Source organism: Pongo pygmaeus, chromosome 16 (assembly GCF_028885625.2).
Source record: "Pongo pygmaeus isolate AG05252 chromosome 16, NHGRI_mPonPyg2-v2.0_pri, whole genome shotgun sequence".
Taxonomy (NCBI): domain Eukaryota; kingdom Metazoa; phylum Chordata; class Mammalia; order Primates; family Hominidae; genus Pongo; species Pongo pygmaeus.
Genome location: NC_072389.2, coordinates 77,701,629 through 77,728,595, shown reverse-complemented (window position 1 = coordinate 77,728,595; position 26,967 = coordinate 77,701,629). Strand labels below are relative to the sequence as shown.

The window sequence follows — 26,967 nt, the reverse complement described above, 5'->3', positions numbered from 1 at the left end:
TTGCACTCCAGCCTGGGCAACAGAGCAAGACTCCATTTCAAAAAAAAAAAAAAACAAAAAACTGGGAGCTGTTGGCTGGGCATGGTGGTGCACACCTGTAATCCCAGCACTTTGGGAGGCCGAGGCAGGCAGATCACGAGGTCAAGAGATTGAGGCCATCCTGGCCAACATGGTGAAACCCCGTGTCTACTAAAAATACAAAAATTAGCTGGGTGTGGTGGCATGCGCCTGTAGTCTCAGCTACTTGGGAGGCTGAGGCAGGAGAATCACTCGAACCCAGGAGGCAGTGGTTGCAGTGAGCTGAGATCATGCCACTGCACTCCAGCCTGGTGACAGAGCAAGACTCCGTCTCAAAAATAAATAAATAAATAAATAAATAAATAAATAAAAATAAAAATAATAAAAAAATAAATAAATCTGGGAGCTGTCAACATATGGATGGTATTTAAAAGCATGCTGCTGGATGAGATCATCAAGGGATTGAGTCTGTAGACAGAAGAAAGAATGGACGAGTGAACCCTGTCACACATTGTTAATAAAAGCTCAGGAAGAAAAGGAAGAACTAGGAAAAGGAAACTAAGGATGCCTGATGAGGAAGGAGGAAAACCAGAAGAGTTTGGTGTCCTGGAAGCTAATTATTTCTTTATTTTATTTATTTATTTATTTTTTTGAGACGGAGTCTCACTCTGTTGCCCAGGCTGGAGTGCAGTGGTGCGATCTTGGCTCACTGCAAGCTCTGCCTCCCAGGTTCACGCCATTCTCCTGCCTCAGCCTCCCCAGAAGCTGGGACTACAGGAGCCCACCACCACACCCGGCTAATTTTTTTTTGTATTTTTAGTAGAGATGGGGTTTCACCATGTTAGCCAGGATGGTCTCGATCTCCTGACCTCGTGATCTGCCCGCCTCGGCCTCCCAAAGTGCTGGGATTACAGGCGTAAGCCACGGTGCCCGGCTGAAGCTAATTATTTCATGATACATCAAGGCAAAGGCTATGACAAGTGCTGCTAATACAATCAAATTTATTTTACTGTGGTTCAAGCTCTTTCTCACTTCAGTGTAACCCAGAAATTTCCAAACTTGGACAACCCTAAATAATTTAGTGTTTAGGGGTCATTCTTTCAATACGAAATGGCCTGAGACCCATTTCTAACCACTGTGGGAAGTCCTGAGACCTCAGTTTCTCCAAGGGTTTTTAAGGTTGCTTCTGTGTCTCCTGCAGATGTGATGCAGCCTGCTTGTCCCCTGTCCCCTGTTCCTTTGGCTATTTCCTTTTTGCCTCATTATGTGCCACTCCTCATCCTTCATTCCTCCAAATGATCCACCACCAACGTGGTTGAGTGTATCCAAATTGCATGGAAGATTTAGTTAATGGAAGGCTATATACAAAGAAGAAAACTTCAAACTCAATACACAGATGATTGCTTAAAGAAATTTAGCAGCCATTCTCTACTACAGTAGGGAGCTTCTCCATGGCCATGTCTTCCAGTAGGCCCCTGTCTCCTGCCATGTTTCTGGAATGCCTCTCATCTCAGTTCTCTTCATTAACCTTTCCCTACTTCTTTTTTTCCTAGGCCTCATTCTCTTTCTCTAGGACATCCAATGAAAATCCAAATTTATTTGATTTTATTATTTGGAGTAACTGATCTCTCTTGTATTGTCCTGGCCTACATATGTTAAACCCTGGGAGTTGACCTTTCTTAACCAAAAAGCTCCATCTGGATGTTTACCTCAATGAAACAAGCTCTCTAGCAATAAATTATACCACATTCTTGAAAATCAGAAAGGTTACAGGTTTTATTAATAATTTTTCCTGTCTGTTAAATATAACAGAAAAAACATTGCCACTAACAACCAGGAGAGACAGTACAGCATAGTAGTTAAGAATACAGGTTCTGGAATCAGTACATCTACATTTAAACTCTTCCAATTTACTTGGACAACTCTAAGCCTTAGTTTCCTCATCTCTAAAAGGGGGATACTAATAGTACTTACAGGTTTATGGTAATTTATCAAATGGGAAGCGTCATGTCAAATCCTTGAAGTTTCTGACACACAGAAATAGCTCAATAGATATTAGTTTTCTGTTAAGTTCCAAGAAATAAATGTAGCAAATGCAAAACCTAATGTTGGCCAGGTGTGGTGGCTCATGCCTATAATCCCAGCACTCTGGGAAGCAGGAGGATCACTTGAGCCAGGAGCTCAAGACCAGCCTGGGCAACACAGCAAGACCCTGTCTCAAAAAAAAAAAAATTAGCTGGGTGTGGTGGTGTGTCCCTGTAGTCCAAGCTACTTGGGAGGCTGAGGCAGGAGAGGACTGCTTGAGCCCAGGAGTTCGAGGCTGCAGTGAGCTATGATTGTACCACTATACTCCAGCCTGGGTGACACAGCAAGACCCTATCTCTAAAAAAACAAAACAACCCACCCTCAGTGTTGGTAGGGCTATATAGAACTAGAGATAGGTTTGTATCATAGAATTTCAATGGTACTAAAAATATTGATTCTTTCTTTTTAGACAAATCTCTGGCTAGCTACATGATAGGATATAAACTGTTCATATGTTTTGAAATCTTAATCCCACTTTGTATTCAAGGAGAACATGTGAAATAAGTTACTTATGAAGAATGTTTGTAGCACTGCTATTCATAACAATCTCAAATCAGAACTAACCAAAAAGCCTGGCAGTGGGGAAATGGCTAAGAAAATCACAATCTATAAATATAATGTAACCCAATGTTACCTTTAAGCACAAGTAAACAGTGATTAAGGGTGGAAATTTGTAAAAAGCAGAATTAAGATAGTGCTTAGACATGGATTACAACTATGTAAAATGTGAAAATCTCTACGAAGTCAGCAGATAAACTGAAGAGATGTCCACAGTTAGATGTACAAGTTTAGGGAGTTCCCTATTTTCTGTTAGGTTGCTTAAGTTCATCAACCTCTGAGCTTGGTCTTAAGCAAGCATGAATAGTTCTTCTGATTAATGTTGCATTTTGACTTCTGCTGCTATGCCAGGGAGGATGATGGGCTGTTTTTTCTTTGATAAACAGCTTCTACGTTCTCATTTATCCATTCAACAAATAACAATGTTTATGTGCCAGGCACTATATGAAACTGCACGGATTCAATAGTGAACGAGTCAGACATGGTTCCTGGCCTCCATGGCTCTTGTGATTTAGTGGGAAGGAAGGACACAACACCAAAAATCATATGTGATTTGGGCACACTGAAAGGATTCATGATTCTGAGGAATTAACAAGGAAAGCAAATTAGTCAGGTGCACTGGGGAAGATTTCTTTGAGGAAGAGATGACATAGAAGATTCTCTGTTGAGGACTATGGGAGAGAGCACAGGAGGGAAGAGCAAATGGGGAGACCGGCAAGGGAGAAAAGAATGTGTGTGTTTGAGGAACTAAAAGAAGGCCTGCAGGGCTGGAACACAGAAAGCTAAGGCAAGAGTGGTATAGATTGCAAAGAGGCAGGGAAAGTGGGAAGGGAGCAGGTTATACAGAGCTTTCTTAAAGATATTGGCAGAATATAAAATGCAGTGGGGGTGAAGAGTATAAGTGAACACTGAAGAGTCCTTTATAAGCTAGTCTAGCAACCCAGATGAGAAGGCATGATTGTCTGGACTAGAGTGGTAGCATTGGCAATAGAAATACATGGATTTAAAGGATTCTTAAGATGTAGAGCAACAGGACTAGGAGGCTGATAAATGCGAAGTGAGAGGAGAGTCAAGGATGACTCCTAGATTTCTGGCTGGAGCTGGGTTGCACAGTGGTGCCATTTTCCGAGGTGGGGAACACTGATGCAGCAAGTTTGATAAGGCAAGAGCAGTTTGGGGGTTTGTTGGGTTTGAGGAGCCTAAGAAATATCTAAGCAAAGATGACTAGCAGGCAGGTAAATGGATTACAAGTTGAAGTTCAGGAGAGAAGTGTACATGTGAAGTGCGTCAATCAGTCATTGACCTTGGTAGTGAATGGGAGAGCCTAGCAAGAATGTACAGGCTGAAAAGAAGAGGGCTTATGAGACAAAACCCTGAGAAGCTATAGCAAGTAAAGAAGAAACTGGCAAATAAGAGAGAGATCAAGCTGGGTATGGTGGCATGTACCTGTAGTCTCAGCTTCTCAGGAGGCTGAGGTGGGAGGATTGTTTGAGCCTAGGAATTCAAGGCTGCAGTGAGCTATGATGGTGCCAGCCTGGGTGACAGACCCTGTCAAAAAAAAAAAATGTGATTTCAGAGAAAAGGAAAACTAGGAAGAGTGGTTTGAGAAGGAGGGTTTAATGTTGCTAAGAGGCCTAATAAAATAGAAACTACTAGTGATCTTAATGAGAATGTTTTGTTAAGTAGTTGGGGCAGAATCTAGATTAAACTGGGTAGAAAAGTGGGAGGGAAGTGAGGAATCGTGATTGACTACAGACACTTCAGAGCTGGCTCTGAAGAAAAGCAAAAGGTCAATATCTAGAGGGAGACATGGGGTCCTGCTTCTATTTATTTTTAAAGATGGGGGAGGCCGGGTGCTGTGGCTCATGCCTGTAATCCTAGCACTTTGGGAGGCTGAGGCAGGTGGACTGCCTGAGCTCAGGAGTTCGAGATCAGCCTGGGCAACATGCTGAAACCTTGCCTCTACTAAAATACAAAAAATTAGCTAGGTGTGGCGGTGTGCGCCTGTAGTCCCTGGTACTTGGGAGGCTGACGCAGGAGAATTGCTTGAACTCAGGAGGTGGAGATTGCAGTGAGTGGAGACTGCAGTGAGCCGAGACTGTGCCACTGCACTCCAGGCTGGGCGACACAGCGAGACTCCATTCCCTCCCATCAAAATAAATAAATAAATAATAGGCTGGGCATGGTGGCTCATGTCTGTAATCCCAGCACTTTGGGAGGCTGAGTCAGGCAGATCACCTGAGGTCACGAGTTTGAGACCAGCATGGACAACATGGCAAAACTCTGCCTCTATTAAAAATACAAAAATTAGCTGGGTGTGGTGGCACCCACCTGTAATCCCAGCTACTCAGGAGGCTGAGGTAGGACAATCACTTGAACCTGGGAGGCGGAGGTTGCAGTGAGCTGTCTCCCGCCTGGGAGACAGAGCGAGACTCCATCTCAAAAAATAAAATAAAACAAAATAAAATAAAATAAACAGTAAAGGTAGGGGAGATTTTACACACTTAAATGCTGATGGAAAGGAGGCAATAGAGAGAAGCTGATGGTGATGATGTGTGTAAAGAAATTGTTTGCAGGATATCCCTGTGCAGATGGAGGGATTAGCCTTAGCTCTGACGTCACTCTGTAATAGAAGTGAAGAAGGCGCCAAAACGGGCAGATATAGGTAGGCTTGTAGACCTGGCATCAGGGAAGTTGAAGGAGTTCATGTCTGACAGCTTCTATTTTCTCTCTAAAGTAGGAGTGAGGGTGGAGGTGAGCATTGTCCAGGTTTGAGGAATGAAGACTGAGATAGCAGCTGTGAGGAGCTGAAGCAGGAGCTGGCTAGGGAAGCAAAGCCTAGTGTAGAAAACCTTGCCTGAGCCTGCATCATGGAGAAAGGGTTTTCTTCTAAATACAAGTTGCTTGGTTTTGGTACACGTAGGACAAAGATCCAGGAAACAGCCTTTGTCTTTTAATGCAAACTGCAGGATGTAAGATTTTTTCCAGAGTAATGATAACTCTTCCCTACTGCTGACACTGAAGATGACTACCACTTCGTTTGACACTCTGAGATGTTAGTTTTTCCCTACATAAGAAAATTTAAGTGTATTCAGAACTTGATTTTTCCGCCAGGCATGGTGGTTCACGCCTCTAATCCCAGCACTTTGGGAGGCTGAGGTGGGCAGATCACTTGAGGCCTGGAGTTCAAGACCAGCCTGTCCAATGTGGAGAAATCCCATCTCTACTGAAAATACAAAAATTAGCTGGGTGTGATGGCGGGCACCTGTAGTCCCAGCTACTGGGGAGGCTGAGGCAGGAGAACTGGTTGAGCCCTGGAGGCGGATGTTGCAGAGAGCCAAGATCACACCACTGAACTCCAGCCTGGGTGACAGAGTGAGACTCCATCTCAAAGTGGAATTTCAGCCTCATATTGGAACTTAGTGACCAATTTTCCCACTATTGTGCAGGGCATCTTTGCTTAGTCCCATTTATTTGACGCAATTCCTTTAAGCCCTCTTTTTTGGAGATTCCCCACGCTGCTGCTCTTGTTCAACTTCCCGTCTTTCATATACATGGAATATTAAAGGTAATTTAACACAGGACATAAAATGTAGCGTTTTTTTTGTTTTTTTTTTGAGATGGAGTCTCGCTCTGTCGCCCAGGTTGGAGTGCAATGGCACGATCTCAGCTCACTGCAAGCTCTGCCTCCTGGGTTCACGCCATTCTCCTGCCTCAGCCTCCCGAGTAGGTGGGACTACAAGGTGCCCACCACCACACCCAGCTAATTTCTTTTTGTATTTTTAGTAGAGACAGGGTTTCACCATGTTAGCCAGGATGGTCTCGATCTACCGACCTCGTGATCTGCTCGCCTCGGCCTCCCAAAGTGCTGGGACTACAGGCGTGAGCCTCTGTGCCCAGCCAATGTAGGGCTTTTAAGGTGCCCTACACCAGCAGATCAGTATAAGGAGCTGATCCAGATATGACTTAATATATAAAACCAAGCCAGTTATATAGGTCCTGCTGCCTAGCAGTTAATTCGGATGACAATTTCTCACTATTAGTTTCTGTAACATACCAGCTGAATATATGAAATTTAGAAACTGAGGCTAGACTACATTTAAAATGTTCAAGTGTGGAGTTCTTGCCATTTTCTAGGACAGGGAAAAAGGAATAGATGGAAAAAGTGTGAGACGAGATGGAGGCCACGTGACTGAGCTTCTGAGTTTATTTATAAAATGAGAATAACAGTACCTGTTGAAACATGAGAACATAAGAATTAATGAGATTATATATTTCTATAGAACCTCAAAAATGTACAAGGTACTTTATATATATGGTAATATATATAATGATGCATATATAATATACAAGGTACTTGTGTAATATGTGTGCATAAAGTACCCTGCACATTATAGAGTGATAAAAAGGTTAGTTGTTGCTATTCACCATCCTTGAGTAAGTTTCTCTTTTGTACATAACAGTAATTATCAGCCATTTTTTACATAGCTGTTTAGCTGCATAGCAATATAAAACTAAGTTTTCAAACTTGTTGTTAGTCTTAAAATGGAACTGAGTAGGACAGAAGGAAAATAAGGTTTATTTTGTAGATGAGACTACTGAATCTGACAGACCCTGGATTTGACATTCATGCTGTAACACCATAGCATGTACATTTCTGTAAATACTTTTTTTTTTTTTTGAGATAGAGGCTCGCTCTGTTGCCTAGGCTGGAGTGCAGTGGCACAATCTCAGCTCACTGCAACCTCCGCCTCCCAGGTTCAAGCGATTCTCCTGCCTCAGCCTGCTGACTAGCTGGGATTACAGGCGCCCGCCTACCATGCCCAGCTAATTTTTGTATTTTTAGTAGAGACGGGGTTTTGCCATGTTGGCCAGGCTGGTCTTGAACTCCTGACCTCAGGTGATCTGCCTGCCTTGGCCTCCCAAAGTCCTGGGATTGCAGGCATGAGCCATTGTGCCTGGCCTGCCCCATGTAACTGAGAAATTCTACTTTGTCATTTCAATGGAATGTGTTATTAAAACATATGGTCAATATGGATATAGTAAAATTATAGTATATTCAAAATAATTAGGTACATATCAGAAACAGAATCCACTTTATCTGATCTAGTTAGGACCAGTGCTTGTGAACTTCAACTATACCTGGCCAAATGGTTGAAATATTTGTGTTTTAAACACTATTACATAGGAAACCCACTGATACTTATATTTTCTACAACCATTTATAGCTGGGTTTATATATGGTAACTTTTCTGAATTCCATATTGAGACACGGGTTGGACAAGTGTGAGTATACTTACCGGGCAATACAACAGGATATCTGAAAGCAGGTTAGTTCAGTTTGATAATTGCTTAGCCCAGTTTTGAAAAACCTGCTTTCCTTTTGAATATTTTGATTAATTTTGCAGAACAGATCCTTTTGACTCTAAGAGAAAAGGGAATGCAATACCAGCAAAAGATTTTTTCCTATTTTGTGTCATGTAACATGAATGGTATGTGGTCAAGCAGGTGTGTAACTTACCGGGTACTATAGTATCCAGTGAAATACAAGTCAATTCTTAAATTCTCCTGCAATTTATAATGCTAACATTTAAAAATGACATACTCAAAATTTTATGGGAGGACACTAATCTGTGGCACAGTCCAATCAGGCTAATGCATTTGGAAAATGCATTATATATATATATATAGATTATATATATATATGTATGTCTATACATGTGTGTATATATATTTTTCTATATATATTTAAAAGACTAGTTTAGTTTAAAAATTTACTTATAAGATGAATCGTAGGGAATTAGGAAAGATTGCTCTCATATGCTTTAACTCTCAGATTGAAGATACTCTGATATTTAAATAAACATACTTTGCATTGTCAGAAAGATAACTTTTCCCAGAGAGGATCTGACTTTAATAGTCTAGATTAGCTGCCTAAGTCAACAGTCACTGAAATAACATTGTTTTCTTATCTTTATCTACACTTGTGGCCTATCAGCGACCTTTGTCACTTCTCTTGCTGTCCCTCCCACTGTATTTCACCTCTATGGATGACTGCCAGTTCCTAATCTTTTTCCTAGCCCCATCTTCCATTAGGATTGGTTTTTATCCAAAATGTACCAACTTGAAATGGAAACTTTTTTTGATAGCTTTCTCTTTTAGTTTCAGCTCCTGCTCACTCAGGACTGCTATGTAACCTGTACTTATTTACCCTTACTGTGTTTTCCCTTCTTGGCTAAAAGGAACCAAGTCACTTTCTCTGTGGTCGCTGTGTGGTGAGGTTATTTTGGGCCATGAGGGCTGGGGGCAGGGTTAGGCTGGGGAGGTAGCTGAAATAAGTTTCATGGCTGAAGCTCATCTTTGGTTTTCAAGTCTCATAGGCCTTGCAATCTAATTCTCGTTAGGAATAGAATTAATGTGTGTACCTAACATGTCATCTGGTTGTTTACTATTTGAAACAACTGAAACACATCAGTGCTTCTGGAGGGATAGTACTTCGTTTTACTCTTGGTTTCACATTTTACAAATTACATTCCCTGCATTTTTAATTAAGTAAAAGGGCTGAGAAAGGTCGCTTTTATTCCTTTATATTTAAAAAACAAACCAACTCTAAGTCTGTTAAGTTTCAGATACAAAAATCATCCTGAATTACCATGACATAACTAAAAACAATTCTACCAGAATTAAGGACAGAGAGGAAAACCTGTAACTATCAGGAAGCACAAATGTTTATCTGAAACAACAGGTAACCTTGGGAAGGTATCAACTATGAATTTTAGAACCAAAGAACTTTGGATATAAGGAGGAAGTGTGTGCATGGCTAATAGACAAGGCAGAGAAAAGCAGTTATTAATCCAGAGTAGCAAGTCTACCCAATCAGTGAGTAAACTGAGAGGTCCACCAGACATTAATTTTAATGAGGTTACTCAAGACTTCCCCTTTCTTCAAGCATTCCAGGAATCAGATGGAGGAAGATAGGGTAACATCATCTTTATCAAATATTTGCAAACATTATACAGATAGCTGGAAAAGCCTGTGCATGGTGAATGGAAGAGATATCACATAAAACCGAATAACTGAGTCTCATAATATTTAGGTCTTGAATGAAGTTAGGCCTTGATCTGCTTCCAGCCAGTTGATCTCTTAATTATGTAGGCTGTGCAACAAGTTTTTGGTTCTGTTTTATAGTTTTCTTCTCTGCATTTCTCTAGATTTAATATATTCTTGATTTGTTTTATGGATCACTGCTTTTCCTCCAGAATAAGCCAATGTGGGTAAGGGAGACCAAAGGAAATTAATTATATACCAATAAGAAAAGTCTTACTTAAACCTTGTATGTAATAAATGTTCAAATAAGTTGGTTGTAAGGTTTTGGTGTACAATTTCAAGATATTTTCACAGAACATATTGCTCTCCAGTCAGGGTTAAAGTGAAACGTTCCATGGGGATAACGCAGAGGATGATATTCTTTCAGGAAAAATAGTATTAAGCTTTCCTCTACTAGGCATCTTCCCTCAGGCACTGAGATTGCAGCCATCCAACAAATGGGGAAGGGCAGAAAGAGAAGCCTTCAAAAGTTGCAAATATACTTCAATAGCTACTTTTTAGCAAGTGTGGCAATGAGATCTTTCCATTCTCCCCTCTTCTTTGTGATGTATGCAGGGGTGAGTAGCTGCAGCAGTGATTCTGTCTGTTGCCTAAAGAAGTTCTGACACAAGGCCTCAGTGTTACATATCACGTACATCCCACAGTCATAGCTGTTTTGTTGGGCAGGGGCTTCCTCTTCCACAAAGGCCAGTTTGTCTCCTTTTCTGCCTAAGAAAGCCTCCAGTTTCTCTGCTACCTGCTTTGCGTGAACTGAGTTGCTCCTGCTATGGGAATCATAATGAAAAAAGCTATTTTTATCTTGGAGGTAGACCAATAAACTCCAGTGGGTTCCTCCAGCTGCCTGGTTGGAGTTATCATTGATGGCTAAAAATACAACTCTCTTGTGGGGGAGGTCCAGTGGTTCAAGGAACATGGCGATCTCTGCTGGGTTGCTAGTGCACTTGATGAACTGGGTGACTTCAGGGCTGATGAAACTGACATGATCAGAGCAGTCATGAAACTGACTGTTGGCAAAGTACTCAAACGCAAACCCAATAATATGGTCATTGAGCCAGCTTGGTGGATCCAATAGTGAGACATCTGATTGCCGCAGTAGACTGTCCATGTAACTCAAGACTACGGGGTCCATCTTATACTGACGAGGGCTGCTCAGAAATTCCAGAAGCTGAACAAGAGCCAGAAGACAATATTACTGTCAATAAATACCTGACTGTAAAATGCGGCTGGAAAATAATAGTTACTTTTATAGGGTTGTGGTAAAAAAAATACACAGTTGACCCTTGCACAAGGTGGGTTTGATCTGTGCAGATCTACTTACACATGGATTTTCTTCTGCCTCTGCCACCCCTGAGACAGCAAGACCAATTGCTCCTTTTCCTCCTCCTCTTCAGCCTACTCAACATGATGATGAGGAGGATGAAGACCTTTATGACGATCCATTTCCACTTAATGAATAGTAAATATATTTTCTTTTCTTTATGATTTTCTTAATATTTTCCCGTAGCTTACTTTATTGTAAGAATGCAGTATATAACACATTTACAAAACGTGTTAATTGGCTATGTTATTGGTAAGGCTTCTGGTCAACAGCAGGCTGCTAGTAAAGTTTTTTTTGTTTTTTGTTTTTTTTTGAGACGGAGTCGCACTCTGTCGCCCAGGTTGGAGTGCAGTGGCACGATCTCAGCTCACTGCAACCTCTGCCTCCTGGGTTGAAGTGATTCTTCTGACTCAGCCTCCCGAGTAGCTGGGATTACAGGCATGTGCCACCACGCCTGGCTAATTTTTTTTGTATTTTTAGTAGAGACAGGGTTTCGCCACATCAGCCAGGCTGGTCTCAAATTCCTGACCTCGTGATCCGCCCGCCTCAGCCTCCCAAAGTGCTGGAAGTACAGGTGTGAGCCACCGCACCTGGCGTATTTAAGTTTTTAGGGAGTCAAATCCTACACCTAGGCTGGGTGCTGTGGCTCATGCCTGAAATCCCAGCACTTTGGGAGGCCAACGTGGGCAGATCACTTGAGGTCAGGAGTTTGAGACCAGCCTGGCCAACATGGTGAAACCCCGTCTCTACTAAAAATACAAAAATTAACCGGGCATGGTGGGGCATGCCTGTAATCCCAGCTACTCAAGAGGCTGAGGTGGGAGAATTGCTTGAACCTGGAAGGCGGAGGTTGCAGTGAGCTGAGATCATGCTACTGCGCTCCAGCCTGGGCAACAGAGCAAGACTCCATCTCAAAAAAAAAAAAAACTTTTACCTATAATTTTGACAGCATACGGGGTTGGCACTCCTAGCCCCTGTGTTGTTCAAAGGTCAACTGTAACTATAAGAAATTCTAGCTTATGTGCTACATGTAAACGATTAGTTAGAATGAGAACCGGAAACTTGCCATATACATAGTAAGCATGAATTTTAAATATCCTCTTGAAGCACAGAGATTGATTAAAATTATAGCTAATGTTTTACCAAACACCATACCATTAACTGTATTATTTGGCTCCTTAATGAATATGCATAATGATAACAAATTATTTTTATATTAAAGATGAATTCAAATAATCTAAAGAAAAAAGTTACTAATTTCCAAGGGAAATACTTTCCATTTCAACATTAATTTTCTTTTTCTTTTTTTTTTTGAGATGGAGTCTCGCACTGTCACCCAGGCTGGAGTACAGTGGCGCGATCCTGGCTCACTGCAAGCTCCGCCTCCCGGGTTCACGCCATTCTCCTGCTTCAGCCTCCCAAGTAGCTGGGACTACAGGCGCCCGCCACAACACCCGGCTAATTCTTTGTATTTTTAGTAGAGACGGGGTTTCACTGTGTTAGCCAGGATGGTCTTGATCTCCTGACCTCGTGATCCACCCACCTCGGCCTCCCAAAGTGCAGGGATTACAGACGTGAGCCACTGCGCCTGGCCTCAACATTAATTTTCAAAAGATAAGATAAAATATTGCTTCCTCCTTCCATAATGGAATGTGACAGTGATTACGGTAGTAGTTAAAAGGAACTGTAATTTTAAAAACAGAGAATCATGAGACTAATACAAATGAAATTCATTCCTGATTCTGCCCTGCTATGAGCATGAGTGATATAACATGTGTTTGCCTGTTTCATAGCTTTAGCCTCAAGGGGTATGATAAAGATGAAGTAATGTTTACAATATAACTTAGAACTTCTTTTGACTTCTTTTAAAAGGTAGTATGGAATAAGATTCTGGAAACCTGGGTCTAGTCCTAGTTTTACCACTGATTTGCTGGTATCATCTTGAGCAGTCATTTAAATGACTTTGTCCTTGTTTTTCTAAAAAGGTATACGCCTTTTTTACAGATGGCATATAAAATCATTTAATCATTTTTGTATGCCATCTGTAAAAAAGGCATATACCCACCTTACATACCCTAGAGAGTTGTAGAGAAGACCAAATAATTTTACTTGGAAGTACTAAAAGAGTTTAAGAAGTTGTACAATAATATTGATCAATTAGATGACATTAGTAAGATAATCAGACAATCCAGATAGAGCTCCAAACCAATCAAAGAAAATGAGGTTTGAAAACAAATATCCATTCACATTATCTTGGCTAAATAAAAGAATGACTAATTTAGAGGAGAAGCAAGACAAGTTGTGTGATGAAATTAATATGCTTGTGACCACCCAAAGTGAGACAAGCCTGATGGGTGTAGAATATTTGAGCCTAACAGACTCAACAGAGTTAACAGAGAGTTAGCTGTTATGCACTGACCTGGCAGCACGACAATATTTCTGAAAATCACACAGCAATAAACTGTCACATGCAGATTGAGAGTGCAAAACAAAGCATATTATAAGAAAATAGTAATAATGCTGTAAAAGACAAGTCTAGAATTATGACATCAATTTAATCAATTCTGACCATTAGGCCAGTTACTTTACCACTTGTCTACACTATTAAGCAATAATTTTGTGATATAACCATTTTCGTGTAACAAAACGCTGCAAAAACCTATATGAAAAGTCAATACACCCCTCAAGAAAAAAAAGCCAAAGTAAATGAAGGGGCATCCAACATGGTTTTATGTAGACACAGTATGTCATAATCTGACTACTTGAGAAACAACATAAGGCTGCTTATGAGAAAAAAGAAAAAATATATAATAAGACGGCATGAATTAGGATCTTCTTAAGAAAAAAAGACTAGTGGAGAGACATAAACTGGAGCCAAGAATGAAGTTAATGAGGCACAGAACACATTTGTTATGGGTGGGCCACAAATTTGGCTCTAAGCTTTTTGGCATCTGACCAGACAAAGGTAAACATTCACAATGTCCATAAGACAAAAACAAAGCAATTGCTCAGGAGAGGTAAAATAATTCTTTGTATTATGGTCCGATAGTTTTTTCTCAAGAGATTTTCATAAAAGACATGGTGCATCATAACAAATAGTGCCTCACAGTATCCTTACAACAGATGAAACAGACAGGATTGTTTCCTATAATAATCTTTACTATCTAGCCTTATAGCAAATGGGCACAGATCAATCAAACGAAAGCAATTTGACAGAGTTTAGGTAATCAGCTTGTCGATGTGACTTGATGTAAGAGTTTATGAATATAAAGGCAGAATGACTGCTCCCTGGCTACAGCATCTGTCTCCCATGTCTTCAATAAACACTGCATAATTGTGAGTGCCAGGTCATATAGCTTGGCAAAAACCCGGAGACCTACTCTCTACACTGCCTGCTGAAATCACACCCAGTCTTCAACACCAACCCAACTAGGGAAAGGAACCTACAAGAAGACTGCCTCAACAGTCAGTCATCTCTCACCTTGAAGGGAATGTCCACAAGCTGGGCTGAGATTTTCTTCAGAAATAGTTTTTGTGTTTTCTCTGTTTGATTTTTAAAATACCAAGCACATAGACAAAATGTTAATCAAGGCCTTAATTCTGTTCCATACAGCATGACAGCAAGTTTAACTCCAAAAATTCTAATGCAAATAGAACTCAACTAGCCTTTAGCCAAACCCACCCTTTGCCAAAAATAACTCTAAACTTCGTATTTGAAGACTTAAATTTTAGATTCAATTCTGTTACTCATTGGCTGTGTGATCATAAATAAATTACTAAATTTCCTTAACTCTCACTTTCCTTTTCTGTAATGTGAAAATATTTTCTATTTTTATTTTTTATAGTCCAGAGTTTTTTTTTTTAACACCTACCAGCAGCCCAGGCTTCTTTCTATTATTTCTCACAAAGTGTGCTTCTCTGAGGCTGGGCATGGTGGCTCACACCTGTAATCCCAGTACTTTGGGGAGGATGAGGTGGGCGGATCACTTGAGGCCAGGAGTTCGAGACCAGCCTGACCAACATGGCGAAACCTCGTCTCTACTAAAAATACAAAAATTAGCCGGGCGTGGTGGTGGGTGCCTGTAATCCCAACTACTCGGGAGGCTGAGGCAGGAGAATCACTTGAACGCGGGAGGCAGAGGTTGCAGTGAGCTGAGATTGCACCATTGCACTCCAGCCTGGGCGACAGAGCGAGACTCTGTCTCAAAAACAAACAAAAAACAAACAAAAAAGTGTGCTTCTCTGGGTGGGTGCTTCAGGTGAACCCAGGCACCTTTCTCTTTGGCTTCCTTCTTTTTCTGATCATTTTCCTTCACGATTTCAGGAAGCTATCTCTGTTCTCAGAGTGCTTAATGCGCTCAATATGCACGTTAATTCTCTTGGCAAGAATCTTGCCCCTGTTTGTTTATAACAATGCCAACATCATGCTGGGTATCACTGTAAACTCTTCCAGTTTTGCCATGGTAACACTTCTGGGGCATTCCTTTTTGAACAGTATCCATTCCCTTGATGTCTACGATATCATGTTTCTTATAGATTCGCATATATGTGGCCAAAGGAACAACTCCATGTTTTTTCCAAGGCCTAGAGAACATATATTGCATACCTCTCCTCTTTCCCTTTGTGTTAGTCATTTTGGCGAATTACTGGAAGATGGCATTTTGGGCCAAAAGGCAGTATTTTTTATTTTTATATTAAAGACAGGGTTTTGCTCTGTTGCTCAGGCTGAAGCACAGTGGTGCAATCATAGCTCAGAGCAGCCTCAAACTCCTAGGTTCAAGCAAGTTTCCTGCTTCTGCCTCCAGAGTAGCTAGGACTGCAGGTGCGTACCACCATGCCTGGCTAATTTTTACATTTTTGTAGAGACAGGGTCTCACTTTGTTGCCTAGGCTGGTTTCAAACTCCTGAGCTCAAGTTATCCTCCTGCCTCTGCCCCACAAAATGCTAGGATTACAGGTGTGAGCCACCGTGCCCAGCTTAAAGTGAGAATAAGAATACATGACCTTTATCATGTGGTATTTGTCAATATAAAATAAAGAAACATACATAACTAGGATTTTAAAATACAACATAAGGCCAAGGCAGGCAAATTGCCTGAGCTTAGGAGTTCGAGACCAGCCCGGGTAACATGGTGAAACTCCGTCTCTACTAAAATACAAAAAATTAGCTGGGCATGGTGGGTGCCTGTAGTCCCAGCTACTAGGGAGACTGAGGCACAAGAACGGCTTGAACCCAGGTGGCAGAGGTTGCAGTGAGCCTAGATAGCGCCACTGCACTCCAGCCTGGGTGACAGAGCGAAACTCCATCCAAAAAAACAAAACCCCAAAAACAAATAAACAAAAAAAGACAAAGTGTTTCTAGGTATCTATTATGGCATTAGGAAATTTATAACCCAATGACTGATAACTGTAATGTATTTCATTTAACAAATGTTTACTGAGTGTTCTCCTTTGTGTCAGGGGGTGGCAATATAGAATGAGAATGAAATAGTTTCTACCCTTACTGAGCTTAAACCTATTTTGGTATAATGAACACATACTGCATATACATTATTTTAGTCAATAAATACCTACTGAGCACCTAATATTAGGTGCTATGGGAGATACAAAGATGTATAAGGTGGCTTCTAGTTAATGAGATAAGAAATCCATAAGAGGCACAAACAGAATGTATGGGAATTCACAAGAGAGAATAATCATTCCTGGCTAACAGGATGAAAAGGAATGAGTGCTCAGATCAGAAATGGCTTTGAGGAAAGTGGCATAAAAGTGGGCTCTTGAAGGGCAGGTGGAGTTGGATGCATGTGGAAGACAGAGAGGCAAAGAAAGTGCTTTCAAATGTGGAGAGAATCCTGAATAGTCTAGCATGCTAGAATGAAGTGGGAGTAGTAGGGGTGCAGGCAAATATTAGAGGATTCTTAGAAGCTAAGTGGTGACAGACTGAATTCCAGTGAAGGAGTTTGAAATTTATACTGGAGGAAGTGGGAGCCATTAATGGACAGGTCAATGCTTTGGGAAGATAATTCTGCTATAATATGTAGAACTGATTGGTAGGGGGAAAAACTGAAAGCAGAGATCAATTAGATATTTTTTTCTTTTTTTTTGAGGTGAGTCTCACTCTGTTGCCCAGGCTGGGGTGCAGTGGCGCAACCTTGGCTCACTGCAACCTCTGCCTCCCGGGTTCAAGCAATTCTCCTGTCTCAGCCTCCCGAGTAGCTGGGATTACAGGTGCCTGGCACCATGCCTGGCTAATTTTTGTATTTTTAGTAGAGACAGGGTTTCACCATGTTGGCCAGGCTGATCTCGAATTCCTGACCTCAGGTGATCCGCCCGCCTTGCCCTCCCAAAGTGCTGGGATTACAGGCATGAGCCACCGTGCCCAGCCCAATTAGATTTTTATTGCAAGTGAAGGTAGGAGGTAATGACCTAAAGCAGGAGAAATGATAGTATGAATGTAGAGGAATAGATATTGTAGACAGAGAATCAATAAGACTCAGTAAGTGATCAGAGGAGGGTAGATAAAAAAGAATTATGAGGCTGGGAGGCAGAGGTTGCAATGAGCCGAGACCTCGCCACTACCCTCCAGCCTGGGGGACAGAGTGAGACTCTGTTTCAAAAAAAAAAAAAAAAGAATTATGAAATGGTCTGAAGGTTTCAGTTGGGGGTGAGTGAGAAGATGATAATAACATTATCAATAGGGTGGGAGAAAAGGAGATGGAAGGCGACCTAGCAAAAAACCAAGAGCCATCCATAATCATTTAGGAATATTTCTTTTCTATATAGTGAGCACTGTGCCTGGCATATCTGAAGTGCAATAAATGTTTGCCAGATGAATGAAATATTTTTAAAGGGAAGTCAGAAAATTTAGATTACGGGAAAAAAAGAAATAAGGCCACTTAAGATTTCTGTATTCTTTGTAACATCCTTATTCTTTGGTTTTATGCTTTGCCTGTTATCCTTTATTGTTCTGCTGTTAATAGTAAATTCATTCAGAGTTAAAAGATCTGTCTACTTGGTCTTGGTGGATGGTAAGCAAGACTAGGGGAAGGGCAAGAAAGGTGAGTCAACTGGGGAGCCAATGACCTCCTTATAATTCTATTTGTAAAATCTTACCAAACATATAGTTCTATGTTTTGGGGCTAGGAAGTCTTGGGTCTAGGCTCTGACCTTGCTGCTTACTATTTAAGTGATCATGGGCAAGTTATTCATCCTCTTTCTGGGCCTCATTTTCCTCATCTGTAAGATGAGGTAGTAATAACATAATCACAGGTTGTTACACGAATTAAAAACATGAGTGAAAACACTCAGCACCTTGTCTGATCTACAGTAGGCTCTCAGAAAAACTTAGTTTCCTTCCCTGTTCCCTATATTTGAGGTGGCAATAATGGACCCCAAAGATTTCTTGAAAATAAAGCACTTGTTTCTTTATATAAAGCCACAAAGTTATCAAAGATGGAACTAGCCATGGCATGACTCTGCTCTTGTGCTTTATCTTTGGCATAAGGAGAGAGAATGCTAAGTCCAGGGAAAATTGTTCTCTCAATCTGAGTGAAGCAATGATGTTAATGTGTTGTCAGTATACACAAACCCTGTCATTACAGGGGTTAGTTTATTGTATCTTCCAAATTCTGTAACTAAATGAAGCTAACATTGAATTCATAAGTGTAGAACACTTCCTTAACGAAGGTTTAATTTTAATAGAAGGAGGAGATTACTTCTTCATATTAATCCTAAAATCTTTAAGATGCATACTACTTGAATATTTGTTATAAAAAAACAAAGTAATTAAATAAAAAGTAATAAAAACCAACTTGAAAGGAAAATTCACAATTCAATAGGAGCCATTCTGATGGCCTGCTGATACAAGGGAAGAAGCTGCTGGTTCAGTAGAAAAAATATTAGTTTGGGAGTCAGACCTGGGATTCAGTTCAGATCTACCATTAACCAGTTGTTTGACTCTGGAAGTCACTTAACCTATGAATTTCAGCTTCATCATCTGTAAACTGAGTGGTCCGGACCAGGTAAACCGTGGTTCTAGCCAGGGAAGCATATTAGAATCATCTATGAGATTTAAAATAATTATTTTAAGAGATGAGGTCTTGCTGTGTCGCCCATGCTGGAGTGCAGTGGTGTAATTATAGCTCACTGCATCCTTGAACTCTTGGGCTCAAGGCCATCCTTCTGCCTCAGCCTCTTGAGTAGCTGGGACTATAGGTATGCACCACCATGCCCACCTATCTGTGGGGATTTTAAAGAGCATACACCTGGGATAGGATCTGGGCTTCTGCATTTTAAAGATATTTCCAAGTTATTCTGATGTCTAAGTTTCCACTAGCTCTTTTCTAAGTTTCCACTAGCTCTATATTCTATAATTCTAAGCTGTCATCTCTGCCAATTTTTAAATTCTGTCATCCTGTTTATAAAAATCCTGCCGGGTGCAGTGGCTTACACCTGTAATCCCAGCACTTTGGGAGGCCGAGGCAGGCGGATCACCTGAGGTCGGGAGTTCGAGACCGGCCTGACCAACATGGAGAAACCCTGTCTCTATCAAAAATACAAAATTAGCTGGGCATGGTGGCGCATGCCTGTAATTGCAGCTACTCGGGAGGCTGAGGCAGGAGAATTGCTTGAACCTGGGAGGCGGAGGTTGCAGTGAGCTGAGATCGCGCCATTGCACTCCAACCTGAGCAAGAAGAGCGAAATGCCATCTCAAAAGAAAAAAAAAACGTTAATCTATCTGGAAACTGCCTTTAAGATAGTTTAATAAATATCCCCAGTGCTTTATTAGAATTGTAAAAGCTATGGCGCCTGGCCAGATTAACTTTTAACTGGAGGTGTTACTGCTGTTTCAGTCTGGATTTTTTTTTTCTCTTTTTGAGACTGGGTCTCACTCTCTGTCACCCAGGCTGGAGTGCAGTGGTGCAATCATGGCCACTGCAGCCTCAACCTCCTGGGCTCAAGTGATTCTCCTGCCTTAGCCTCCTAAGTAGCTGGGACCACAGGTGCCTGCCACTACGCCTGGCTAATTAAAAAAAAAAAATGTGGCCAGACGCAGTGGCTCACGCCTGTAATCCCAGCACTTTGGGAGGCCAAGGTGGGCGGATCACCTGAGGTCAGGAGTTTGACACCAGCCTGACCAACATGGAGAAACCCAGTCTCTACTAAAAAAAAAAAAAATACAAAATTAGCTGGGCATGGTGGCGCATGCCTGTAATCCCAGCTACTTGGGAGGCTGAGGCAGGAGAATCGCTTGAACCCAGGAGGCGGAGGCTGCGGTGAGCCGAAATGGCACCATTGCACTCCAGCCTGGGCAACAACAGCGAAACTGTCTCAAAAAAAAAAAAAATTTGTAGAGTGAGGTCTCATTATGCTGCCCAGGCAGTCTTGAACTCCTGGGCTCCAGTGATCCTCCTGTCTAGCCCTCCCAAAGTGCTGGGATGATAGGCGTGAGCTACCTCACCCGGACTCAATCTGGATTTTTAATGAATGGAAATGCTTAAAAATACTAATTTACAATGGATATTAACGGTAATTGTCTATTTTATAGATGTATAAGTATTTATTTTATGGGATTAAAATATGTATTAGAGTTTTAAATTAATAAGGATTTTATATGGCATACAGCAATTCTCAAAACTTCAGGGAAAATAAGCCTGTTGGCTATTGACTTAAGTAGTACTCCAGATAAATCTGTTTTACTGAAAACATACTATTCCAGAATTGTGACCTTTACTCATTTTTTTCTAATTATTCAGTAAGCGTTCCTTAAAAAAATAAAAAGAGAGAAACAGCCTCATTCAGTATGTTTTTTAAAAACATTACAAAGTAAGTGCAGATTATAAAAGTGAGTTGTTTTTAAATGCAATTGCCTTCCTCACTCCCTTTGGCTACGATTTTAAGTTGCACCAAACTACAAATGCTCAGAGATGCATCTATGCTTCTCTAAATGGGTACATGCCCATGTGCCAGCAGATAGCAACAAAGAAAGTCCAAGAAACAAACACAAGTTAATCACAGGGCATCTTCCTAGAGCTTTAATTTGACCAACTTTAGGGGAAAGAGCTAAACAACTTAATCATTGACTTAAAACATTTAAATCAGCAACTAAAAATATTTTAATTATTAACATAAACTTGGGCATAAAATGCAAAATCAGCATGAAATTTAAAAATAAAATATGAGAGTCTCATAGAACTTTTGCAACTGTGGCAGGCAATTTTTTCTGTTTCATTCAGTCTCTGTTGGCTTGGATACTTCAGGGGAACAGTCTAACAATTACTCATAGCTAATGTGTTTATGACATAAACCTCAAATTCTTAGGAACCAGATTCCCTAATAATAAAGGAATGAGCACAAGTTTATGCTTTAGCAGCTTAAATGTGTACAGGAGAGAAACATTTATTAAAGCAAATTTATTCATTTGGTTAAAATATATTTATTGGTGTCTTATGTGTCCCAATTTTGCCTGCCATAATCAGACTGAAAATTGAACCTGGTACTATATAATGGATTACAGACATCATCCAAGAGTTAGCTTTTTTCTTTCTCTCTCTCTCCTCTCTCTCTGTTTTTTTCTTCTTCCCCTCCCCTCCCCCTCTCCCCTCTGCCCTTTCCCTCTCTCTTTCTTTGAAAACGTCTCACTCTGTTGCCCAGGATGGAGAGCAGTGGCGCAGTCATAGCTCACTGCAGCCTTTAACTGATGGGCTCAAGTGATCCTCCCACCTTGGCTTTCCAAGTAGCTATATGCACTATAGGTGCATACCACCATGTCTGGCTAATTAACTTTTTTTTTTTTATAGAGGCAGGGTCTCACTATGTTGCCCAGGCTCATCCCAGAGTTTTCTATTGTCTTCACACTTCACATCCAATTGACAACAAGTCCTGTTGATTCTATAGCCTAAATGTTCTAAATCTGTCCAATGCTTTCCATCTTCACTACTATCACCTTAGTCAAATCCATCACCATTTCTTTCTTGACCTAGCCTAACAGGTCTCCTATTTCCACTACTGACCGTGCCAATAAATTCTCCATCAAAATAGTTGTTTAAAAATTTAAATTAGGCCAGGTCTGTTCCCTGCTTAGGAGTCTCTAGTAGCTATCATACTCCGAAAAAAATGAAAATTCCCTACCCTAGTTTACAAAACCCTACATGAAAATGTGGCTTCAGCTATTTCTCCAACCTTATCTCCTATTATTTCCCTGCTTGCCCAGTAAGCCCCAGCCACAAAGACTTTCCTTTTACTCCTCAAATACACCAAGCTTTTTCCCTCCTGAGGGTGGTACTAGCTGTGCCTGGACCTTCTAGTAGTTAGCTCCTTCTCTGGACAGATCTTAGTTTAAATGCCACTAAGTCACACAGGTCTCAGGGCAGCCAAAACAAAGAGGCCACCAGTTACTATCACTCTAATTTCAATTCCTTGAATAGCACTGATGACTATGTGATAGTTTTTTAATTTATTTGTTTATTGGTTCATATTCTTTTTTCCTCCCCCTGCCTCTTCTCTTTCCCTCTCCAAAACAAGAATGTAAGCTCTATGAAAATAAGACGACAAGGGGCCTTGTCTGCCTGGTTTACCATTTTAACCCCAGGACCTAAAACAGTGCTTGCCAGGCAGGTACTCAATAAATAATTGTAGAATAAATGAATAAATAATTGAGTATACAGCTCAACATTATATAAATCAAGTTCGGCAGAGAAATGTTTACATTTAGAGTCTCGGAAGTGAAAGCGCCTTTACTATCACTTCTAATCTAATTTCCTACTCCATGCAAGAATTCTTCATTTCTGCTCTCAGGGAGAAAGGTGCAGAACCTTGACTTAAAACTAGGGGTGTGGTATTGGAGCAGAAATAGATAAATCAATAGAATAAAAAAATCATATGTAGATTAGAAATTTTAAATATGATACAAATCAATGAGAGAGTCTGTTCTCATAGTGTAGTAGTAATCATGTTTGCCTGACAAATCAGGAGAAATTATGGATTATTCCAGTGTTTTCAGCATGTTCACGTGTTCCACTGAACATTATGTTCCCATAGCAGTGCTATCCAATAGCACTTCTTGTGACGGAAATTTTCCTTTTTTATTTTTTGAGATGAAGTCTCACTCCGTCGCCCAGGCTGGAGTGTAGTGGCGCAATCTCGGCTCACTGCAACTTCTGCTGCCTGGGTTCAAGCGATTCTCCTGCTTCAGCCTCCCGAGTAGCTGGGATTACAGGCAACTGCCACTGCACCTGGCTAATTTTTGTAGTTTGTTAGTAGAGACAGGGTTTCACCAGCTTGGCCAGGCTGGTCTTGAATTCCTGACCTTGTGATCCACCCACCTTGGCCTCTCAACGTGCTGGGATTACAGGCATGAGCCACTGTGCCTGGCCCGGAAATTTTCTTTTATCTGCAAAATGTTCAATACAGTAGCCACTAGCCCCTTGTGGCTATTGAGTTCTTGAAATATGGTCACTGTGACTGAAGAATTCAGTAATTTTAATTAACTAAAATGTAAATAGCCACATGTGGCTAGTGCTAGTATACTGGACAGCTCAGTTCCACAGGCTTTCATAGGTATTTCCTGAAATACCTATGAAGTGAGATTACATGGTTAAAAAAAATAGCTCACACCGGTAATCCCAGCAGTTTGGGAGGCTAAGGCAGGCAGATCACCTGAGGTCAGGAGCTTGAGACCAGCCTGGCCAATATGGCAAAACCCCATCTCTACTGAAAATACAAAACAAGTTGGACATGGTGGTGCCTGCTTGTAATCTCAGTTACTTGGGAGGTAGAGGCAGGAGAATTGCTTGAACCCGGGAGGCAGAGGTTGCAGTGAGCCAAGATCACCCCACTGCACTACAGCCTGGACGACACAGTGAGACTCCATCTCAAAAAAAAAAAATAAATAAATAAATAAAAAAGAAAAAAGATTACATGGTTAATTAAATTAGGAAATGCTAACTCCTAATGCACACACACACACTAGAGGATAACGAGAGTTTGGCGATAAAAAATTTTAACTTTTTTTGGTATGATCTTTTCCCAAACTTATTTGACCATGAAATCCTCTTTCTTTTTTTTGGAGGAATATCTATCAGTACTTTATTATCTGTATATTGAAGTATGGGATATGCTTGCTGGATTTTTTAATAAGTAGCATTGGCACAACTTGTTAATTATTTGATTAAAAAAGTAAAGAGTTTTACCTCATACCTTACATCAAATTATATTTTAGATAGAATACAAATTTAAATGTTAAACAGTTAAAAAAATTGTTAGAAAATATTAGTTAATACACTTACATGACTAGTCAATAAACACATGAAAAGACACTGGACATCAGAGTACTAATCAAATAAATGCAAGTTAAAATAAAATTTCATTTTTTTACCTGTCAAGTTAGCAAAGATGAAGAAAACTAATAATAATTAGCATTGCTGAGAGATTATGGGAAATGAGTAAATGATGCCTCATTTTGATAGGACTGTCATACATGGCAAGCTTTTTCAAGGGTAACTTGCCATCATATTGGAATTCTTAAGAAATTTATATATGTAGGTATTATACTTTCAGAAATTTATCTTAAGGAAAACATTAACAATGTGTGCAAAAATTCAACAAGATAGTCACCATGGCAGTATTTATAACAGAAAAACTGGAAACAATCTGGAGTTCAAAAAAGGACTGGTAAATTAAACAACAGGGTTTCCACACGATGGAATAGTTTTCAGCCATTAAATATAATATTATCAATACAAATTTATTAACAGAAAAATGTTCATAATATGCTTTGATATAAACATCTGTATATGATAAAAATATACAGAAAAATAATCAAGAACGATATCCATCAAGTGTAAATATCATTTTAAGAAATAGGATTAATACTTTTTTGCCTTTTTCCTTCTACCTTTTGATATTGTGCTTTAATTTTTCCCCTTCTTTTAATAATGAACACATAATTAGTAAATACAGTGATTTCCATATTGAAGAGGAAGAAAAGATGTACCAGTTCCCACTCTTACAATGACATAAAATATTTCCATTTTTTCAACTTCTGAGTCTTACTTCTGTCCTCTGGATAAAACAGGTAAATCTAATCTCTTTTCCATAAATGTTCAAACACAAATATTTAAAAATAATTTGATGTTTACTAAAATTAGAAGATTATGTCCAACTTCTAATGTCTGATTCAACTTGCACTTTCACAAAAAGAATCACATCGAAGACCAAATATGCTTTTTATGGCAAAAATATTTTCAGGAAGGAAGTTCATGGCTTTTTTTTGGGGTTTCAATTTCCCCCCAATTAAACGTTTCCTTTTAAAACTAAGCCTAAGCCATCTGGAGATCTGTATAATGTGGCACGTAAGAATGACCATCAAGATTTATTATATAACCCTCTTGAGTACACAGATTAGATTTTACTCATCCTTCTAACTTCAGTGCCTGACAAACTAGAGTTTTAATAAATCAATATTTTTCCTGAGTGAGCAAAATACAGAAGTGAAACATATCTTGAAAAACTCAGGAAAACACAACACTGTTATAAATGTAAGAAATATTCTCAATTTTATAAATGAGCTATGAATTTAAAAAACATTCCTGTAATATCAATATTTCAGAGAGAAATTCAGCTCTCAAAGTACAAAACCTACTTGGTGTGATGATGATGCTTGGTAACTCTATTGCTATAAATTCCACTTTATTCTGTCTGGGGCCAAGGAGATAAAACAGGTGACCTTTTAGGATTTCATCTAACACCAAGGCTCTCCATTTATTGCTCTGTAACTAGGCACAGCTATCAATGGCTAAGATGTCATTGACCATGAAAATAATTTTATTCCTGGTCTACCATTTCTACCTCAAGAGTTCCATGTGTAGGCTGGGTGCAGTGGCTCATGCCTGTAATCCCAGCACTTTGGGAGGCCAAGGCGGGTGGATCACCTGAGGTCGGGAGTTCTAGATCAGCCTGACCAACATGGAGAAACCCCATCTCTCCTAAAAATACAAAATTAGCCAGGCGTGGTAGTGTACAACTGTAATCCTAGCTACTCGGGAGGCTGAGGCAGGAGAATCGCTTGAACCCAGGAGGTGGCGGTTGTGGTGAGCCAAGAGCACGCCACTGCACTCCAGCCTGGGGAACAAGAGCAAAACTCCATCACAAAAAAAAAAAAAAGTTCCATTTGTAATTGTGTCACAGTTTTTGTCCTCAATATAAAGCTGGTGTATACCAAGTTTTTCTTGTGGTGACTTTGTTTTGCTTCAAATTTTCTGAGAAATGACTTTACACAATTGCAAACTTTGAAATGACTAGGAGTGAGGGTCAGGTGTGGAGAGGCCATTAGAATTAATAAGATGTCTGTGTAAGATAATATTTTATAAAGGTGTAGACAGAACTTTATTTTAGTACATGTGGTAACAAAGTCTGATAAGGAGTGGTTAAGCTAAAGCCATGATTTACCTCATTTCACAGATAATCACTGTGGTCAGCACATGGCAGCTCTATGCAAACACACTATTTGAAAGAACATAAAAAAAGCTATGATCTTTTAATCTCATTTGTTCTGAGGATTTCAAATCCTGGCAAGTTATTTTTTTCATAGATAGTTAAGAGGTAAATTGTCATTACAAATTGCTCATTAGTGGGTTTCAAAAATGTGCCTGGCACATAGTAGAGGTTCAATAAATATCTAATGAATGAATGAGTAATGAATCACACGACTTTGAGAGTTTTATTCATTGGCCATCAGGGAAAGCAAGCCTAAGGTTTTCAAACAATAATAGAGATGCTCAAAATAGTAACTATAGTTGGGACAAATTTTTTGGGATCAAGACAATGATCCAGTGCTTTTATAAGTTGATTGTGGAGTAAGCCATTTAATTGGGAGCCAGAGAA

General features: G+C 40.1%; 1 protein-coding gene across 5 annotated transcripts in view; it reads right to left on the bottom strand.

Annotated features, from left to right (window-relative positions):
* Positions 1-3,120: 3,120 nt before the first annotated feature.
* SENP8 (SUMO peptidase family member, NEDD8 specific) overlaps positions 3,121-26,967 on the bottom strand; it is a 29,537-nt gene continuing 5,690 nt past the window's right edge. For 3 of the 5 annotated variants that reach the window (XM_054451484.2, XM_054451486.2, XM_054451483.2), the window contains exon 2: positions 9,233-10,933. In XM_054451484.2, coding sequence (XP_054307459.1) covers positions 10,259-10,897 — 639 coding nt within the window. In that variant the 5' untranslated portion in view covers positions 10,898-10,933 and the 3' untranslated portion in view covers positions 9,233-10,258. Of the gene's footprint in view, positions 4,210-9,232; positions 10,934-14,567; positions 14,624-26,967 lie in introns of those variants that run through there. The other 2 variants (XM_054451487.2, XR_010123972.1) reach the window with 2 other exon arrangements.